The sequence below is a fragment of the Genypterus blacodes genome, unplaced genomic scaffold, assembly GCF_046128005.1.
Source record: "Genypterus blacodes isolate CSIRO-AG114 ecotype Tasmania unplaced genomic scaffold, CSIRO-AGI_Gbla_v1 ptg000139l_1, whole genome shotgun sequence".
Lineage (NCBI taxonomy): Eukaryota > Metazoa > Chordata > Actinopteri > Ophidiiformes > Ophidiidae > Genypterus > Genypterus blacodes.
Window position 1 is genome coordinate 1,149,241 of NW_027466941.1, and position 6,685 is coordinate 1,155,925.

Sequence of the window (6,685 nt, forward strand, 5' to 3'; positions counted from 1 at the left end):
AGTTCCCTTATCTGCACCAACACAACCACATTGTCCAGCTTTACTGGGTTGCTCAGGTTGCTCTGATTGTCTGCGGTTCTTTTTTTCCTGAGGCGGCCCCCCAGCGTGAGTCTGGTCTGAAGTGTGGCCTGGCGTGCTTCTGTCTTCTTCTCCTGCTCCTGTAGCTGTGGCCCCGGCCTGCAGCCATGTTGTCTCCTCTAGTTCAGCCGTGATAACTCTGCTGAATACGAGATTCTTTCTGTGAGCGGGTCAGCGCTGCTCTAAGATGGAAACCAGCCACGCAGTGATGCTTTGACTCTTCTTTGACTCTTCTTCTGCCATCTTGCTTTGGTTTGATGCCACATCCTCTTGCATGTTTCTCCTTTATAGAAACAGGTGTTGTGTCTTTACATGCTTTACGGGCATATTGCTTTGTGTGAGTACTTTTCTATTGTAATTAGCTAGAATCTGTGATGCGGTGTAAGGAAGTATAAATAGAAGCAAACATTACAAATGAGTCAGAATCATGCGAGCGTACGCGATGAACATGTGCTTACCATCATCTAGGTTCTAAACAGCCGGGCTCATAATGGAGCGGAAAGGAGTAAGGCCTGGAACCAACAGCACGGTTTGGATCGTCATGCTTGCCTGAAAGAATTCCACAGCTCACACACTCTCATGTTTAACCTCAATGTCTGGATGGGATAAATCTAATTGAGAATCCCACCTTTTTGTCGGGGATCACTTCAACATTTCCCTCCAGAAAAGGCAACAAACAGCCGATTCCCACTGATAGAAAGTTTGTAAATACGCGGTGCGTAGCCAGAAGCGTATGTCGGCGAGTAAATGAAGCGTCTGAAACCAGAAATTGCTGAGTCACCGGCAAACGGCGAGACGGGAACCATTTCTCAATTTCAACAGGAGTAATTAAACGGTTTGATAAAAGGCAAAAGGAAGGAGAGAGAATTCTACTTTGATTCATTTCCATTTAGCTGTTTATGTTTAAGTCGCCTCCATTAACCTTGTTATTAAAATGGCATTTAGTGAAAACAGCAACAGTAAATAGCAGCAACGAAACACAACACTAACACAGAACTGATCCGCTAACACTTTCATCTCCTCGGAAACCGGCGTCGGCCTACTTTGATCCTGTAAGATCCAATCAGACTTCCAGATATCTGACAGAATCTTCTTATCTTCTAAAGGAATATTCTGCTTTCACTGTTGGGTTTCATTAATATCAAACTCCAGCCAGTGAAAGTTTGGAGGTTTATGTAATTTTTTGGCATTTGCGTTTGTTGTTATTGATCGTGAATAAGGACAGAATTCAGGGTCGGATGACGTTTCTAATACAGCTTCCTTTAAAGGATCGAGTCAGAGAACGCCGCCATTACGTTTGATGCAAACTCAAACACCACTTGACGTTTTGTTAGGACTTCTGTAGACAAACTTTGTGGAAGATTCACTTTCTTGAAGAGAAAACAAAAATGCTGTTAGTCATCAGCACAGCGGCTCATTCATCGATTCCTTTCTTTTCTCTCAGACATAATTAAGTTCCGTTTGATTTCATACAGACGCACCGGAATGACGTCCAACAGAAAAAATACTTCAGAGCAAAGCTGACAGTTAGGAATTGTGAGACTAACCTAGCAAAACTTTGTGTTTATCATTACTTTTCTCTTGAGCGGTGACTGTTGTGACACACATTGAAGAGAGAACACAATGCGTCTTTGCCGGCTCGTTGCTCAGATCCTCTGAATGTGTTTCCGCAGCGGTGAAGTTTATTTATAGAGCAGCTTTTGAGAGAGGAGAGAACGCAATCAGACATTAAAGAGAGAAGACGCACATCAATAAAAGACCTGACGCATTGAAGTTAAGTGTAGATGTAGATTAGTTCCAGGAATCCATGAGTTCTCGAGCTCGGCTACTTCTGCAGCTCTTTCTCCTTCGCTCTTCCATGTTGCTCCTCCTCCTCAGGTTTGGGCGTGATCAGCCTGGAGAGAGTTTACCCTCTGACCCTCGGCTCCAACATCGGCACCACCGCCACCGCTCTGCTGGCGGCTCTGGCCAGTCCTGGTGACAAGCTGGCTGCTGCTCTACAGGTGCACCACAATGCAAAACCTGTCCTTAGCCAATCAGATGATCTTTCCACTGGGTAGTAGATTCAATCTGGTAACTTAACTGTTTACCTTATACGCCCAGTACAGCCTAGTTAAGATTAAGGACAAAAGGTCAGGGTTTATATTGAGGGTATATGAATGTTAGATGTTTAAAAGTGGAGAAACTATGACAGCAGACAGTGACTAAGTGATGAGTTCCATGCTTTTACACTCAGATCGCCCTGTGTCACCTCTTCTTCAACGTGCTTGGCATCCTTCTGTGGTATCCACTTCCTGCCATGCGCCTGCCCATCCGGATGGCTCGTGTTCTGGGCGAACGCACGGCCAAGTACCGCTGGTTTGCGGTCCTGTACCTCCTCCTGTGCTTCTTGCTCCTCCCCTCGCTGGTGCTGGGCCTGTCGTTGGCAGGCTGGCGGGTTCTGGCCGGCGTCGGCGCTCCTTTTTTTGGCGTCACCGTCTTTATCGCCATGGTGAATGTGATGCAGACCCACAGTCCCCGTCACCTGCCAACCAAGCTGCGGAATTGGGACTTCTTGCCTCCCTGGATGCGTTCGCTCAAACCGCTTGACCGGTTGATCACCAGGACGGCCATCTGCTGCAACTCTGCGAGAGAGGAGCAGCCGGGAAAAGGAGGCGATGAAGAGGAGCGGGTAGCAACTGTTTCCACACAGACGGTTGACCCAAAAACTGAATCTGCCCAAAGGAAAGTGCAGCTGGCGTTTGATAACCCAGTCCTGGCCTACCTGGATGAGAGCAGACCAGGGGTACCTGTGTTCAAATTAAAGGGGTTAGAGAGATGCAACAGCACTCCACTGTAGTCAGACTGACGACATCACTTTGTATTCAGACTGAGGCACTGTAACACTGAGGAAAGCCAATAATATCCTCTGAAATTGACCCATTTCTGAATATTGATGCAAATTTTGTCCAATCCTCACTGATACACGACCACATGCTGTGAGTTCTAAAGCATTAAGAGAATAAACTGAGCCTGACCGGTGAACTACGTGCACTTATTGAATCAATGATGTCACTCTGCATTCATCAACACCAAGAAATCTGCAACAATCCAGTCTAATACGAGCTATGACTCACATAACGGACGAGCGGGGATCAGATCATGAGCAGGAGCGCCACTGGAATGGCTTCATCATTTCAGCATAATATTCATTTCCATCCATCCACCGTTTCATTCGTTTACACCATTTCTCTGTAATTTCCCAGGATGAGATCATCGCAGGGAATTGCTTTTGCTTTTGCACTGTTCAAAGGTCTTTATTGCTTATATGGTCGTGTTGTAAACGTGGTGTTTTACTGGCAGTAGTGATGCTGTGTCATGTGGATTTTTCTAGATTTACCAAGAGACTCACAACACAACATAACATCAGGCTTCAGTGCGGCAGGAGGAGAGAAGATCCGAACACCGGGAGGCTTCTGCTCATTGATCAGATTCACTCACAGGGGAAAATCAAATGATAGTCCTGTCTATATTATTTTCACTAAACGAAATCTCTTTACTGCTCATTATTTGACCGCTGTAATTTGATAATTTAGCAGGTTTTACATTGTTTCCAGGATCGATCAGTAACCATATTGGGCTTGTCCGGTCTTTTAAGGTGGAATTGTGTCTTTGTCCATCCACACAAAAGCTCTTTTAGCCTCAGCCGCCGACCACAGGAAAATAAAGTATTTATATCTGTGAAGCCATAGTAGAACCGCAGCAAAACTAACAATCATTGGCTTAATTGTTGCAGGATTCAACAGTCCTGGGTGTAAAGTGCACTTCAGCACGGTTATTAAACTGATGTCTAATGATACAATGTCATCTGATGTAAGTTTGATTACAATGTTGAAATACGGTGTAAAAGCTTGTTATATAAGTGCAAATGGGAAGTAGGGATACACACAAAGATCACGGTAACCACTCATTAGGTGTGTGCGTGTGTGTGTGTGTGTGTGTGTGTGTGTGTGTGTGTGTGTGTGTGTGTGTGTGTGTGTGTGTGTGTGTGTGTGTGTGTGTGTGTGTGTGTGTGTGCTGGTTTCTCATTTGCACTTTAACAACCCGATGAGGAGTTTAAATGTGGTGGACGAGCTGCAAAAAAAAAATGAACAAATAAAGCCGTCAAACTTTCAGGTGAGGGACAAAGAGAAGACACTTTTTCTGACGGAACAGAATGGTTAAAACGAAAACATCCACTTTGCTTCTGACAGCCAAATTGCAGCCTGGTGATAAATCCTGTCAGAGAGAGAGAGAGAGAGAGAGAGAGAGAGAGAGAGAGAGAAACTTCAATGCCTGAAGATAAATGTTTCTTTTAAAGAGCAGAACTTAATTGTACCTTTATTCGTGGTCGATCAAAGACCTCATTAATTTGCTACCGTTTTCTTTCAAACAAAAGCACCTTCGTCTCCTCACTGTGCTTTGATGATGTCATGCTCTTTAAAGCTGCGGTAATGTAAATAAGATGCAACCATCACATAGGAGCCTTTATGGATTTTGCATCATCCTTGAACCTGTCCGCCTTTAAGAGGATACTTTGAAGATAAAGCGCACACACACACACACACACACACACACACACACACACCCTAACAGTACAGCTCCATTTTCAGTCTCTGAGCCCGTCACCTATAGTGAGTGAGAGCTGCTGATGATCCATGGTCTCGGCTGAGTTTGCTCTCTTCATCACGCCGCCATGTAACAACAGGCTCATTTTAAGCACACGAAAAAGCAATGGACACTTCTGCCTGACCCTTTCTCTCAGTCTGTAACCTCAGCATGTGTTAATGCTTCTGTGACGTAAGCTGATACACTGTTCCCTGTATTCTGAATGCGATCATTATGAGCCCGTCATGTGGATTCTGTTATTTCCCTACATACTCTCTTTCACACTCCTACCCCAGGTGCCGAGAAATCCTGCCTGTGTGTGTATGTGTGTGGTGGTGGTGGTTGGAGGCGTTTTGTGTGTCTCAGCCCAAGAAAAAAAGTAATTTCTGGGATTTAAGCACAAGTTGCTTTGTGATCATGAGCGAGCTGCAGTTCTGCCACATTTGTCAATAGTTAATTCCATAAACCCGTTCACCCTCATGCTGCATCCATGGCTCCTCTGCCTCAGCACTTCGGCTTACACAGCAATTATCTGTAATACTTTCTGTTTTTTTGCTGTGTTGCAATCTGAGTCCAGATGTCAAAGGTCTTATAAATATTATGGATCAAAAGGATCATCCAGGTGTTTCATTAAGATGGCTTCCTATGTTGTTACCTTTTCCCCCAGACTAACTCATCTATGAAACATATATGGAGATACACAGACACATAGCGTATGGAGGGTGAGGCCCTGAGCAGCGTCTGTCAGACTGGACTGTGTTGCTTCCTGCTCCTCCGGTTGAACTCCAGCCTCCTGGGATGCAACTTTTCTATTGTCGTCTTTCCTCATCTTCTACTTTTCTTTTCTTCTTCTCATTTCCATTCTCTCCTCATTTCCCTCTTGATCCACCAGGCAGCTTTTCTGTCCCAGACGGTCATTTTTTTTCCCTTTGACCCTTTTTCTTGTTTTCTGCCCAAATCCTCCCGGGAGCTTCTGTGTTGTTTTCTTTTTTTCTCTCTTGGTTTTCAATCTTCTCCCTGGCTCTATTCTCTCTCCAGATCATCCTTTTTTAAAACCATTTTTCCTTTTTCTCTCTGTTCCTTGATGCCTTCCTCCCTTCCTCAGCGTTCTTGTCACTTCTTCTCCCTTGTCTGCTTTTTCCAGCAGGTATTACCTGAAATATCACCTCATGTCATGTAGCGTGTTGTTAGTGTCCCACTTCTCCACGTGTTAGGCCTGGGTTCAAATCCCGATCAGCCACTTCCCTTCTAAGCTTCCATGACCTCGTTGTTACTCTGTATGTAACACTTTCTATTAAAGAATTCTAAAAATAAATGATTAGCTGAGTAGTTTCACATGCAATTATCCATTTAGTTTTATATCTTTACATTGAATTAGCCTGTAATTTTGTGTGATGTGTCTGTAACACACCTTATTTTATGTGTTTGTGTTATTTTAATGGACTCGCTTACTGGAATCGTGACAATGCATCTGAATGAGAACCTTTCATGTCCGTGCAGTCACCTTGCTCGCTGATCTGCATGCTCACACATACTAACAAGGGATCAGACCCTTATAGACATGTGGGAATGAATCCAAAAGGTATGACATTTATTTAATGAAGTGTTAGATCTAGAACCCTCTCTGTTCTTTAAGAGGGAGCAGAGGATCAGAGGTGTGTGTCTGTCTCCTCTTTAGCCAACTTTCCTATGCTGTGTTTGCATAATCATCAATCATAGAAGAGAAATGCGGAACAGCAGAGAGTGTGTGTGTGTGTGTCTGTGTCTGTGTGTGTGTCTGTGTGTGTGAGAGATGCAAAGTATAATGCAATCATACTTTAACTTATTTCAGTGAATATATAGGGGTTTATCCGGGGGCATTATTTGCATTATTTTCCAAACCTTCTGAATCACGGTCATGTCTACAATCGCACAAACGCTTTGATAAACAGGTTTATCACCGCACAAAATTACATTTGCAAGAAAGATGAAGCATGTGTGT

The 6,685-nt window shown here is 44.1% G+C and overlaps 2 protein-coding genes across 2 annotated transcripts in view; both read left to right on the forward strand.

Moving 5' to 3' along the window:
• Positions 1–2,026, forward strand: part of LOC143011895 (sodium-dependent phosphate transport protein 2A-like) — a 26,765-nt gene extending 24,739 nt beyond the window's left edge. The window contains exon 17 of the mRNA XM_076164907.1: positions 1,957–2,026. Coding sequence (XP_076021022.1) covers positions 1,957–1,968 — 12 coding nt within the window. The 3' untranslated portion in view covers positions 1,969–2,026. The remainder of the gene's footprint in view (positions 1–1,956) is intronic.
• LOC143011896 (sodium-dependent phosphate transport protein 2A-like) lies at positions 1,895–3,814 on the forward strand. The gene is made up of 2 exons (XM_076164908.1): positions 1,895–2,081; positions 2,315–3,814. Exon 2 carries the CDS (start codon positions 2,378–2,380, stop codon positions 2,915–2,917), a length of 540 nt encoding a protein of 179 aa, XP_076021023.1. The 5' UTR covers positions 1,895–2,081; positions 2,315–2,377; the 3' UTR covers positions 2,918–3,814.
• The last annotated feature ends 2,871 nt before the right edge of the window (positions 3,815–6,685 follow it).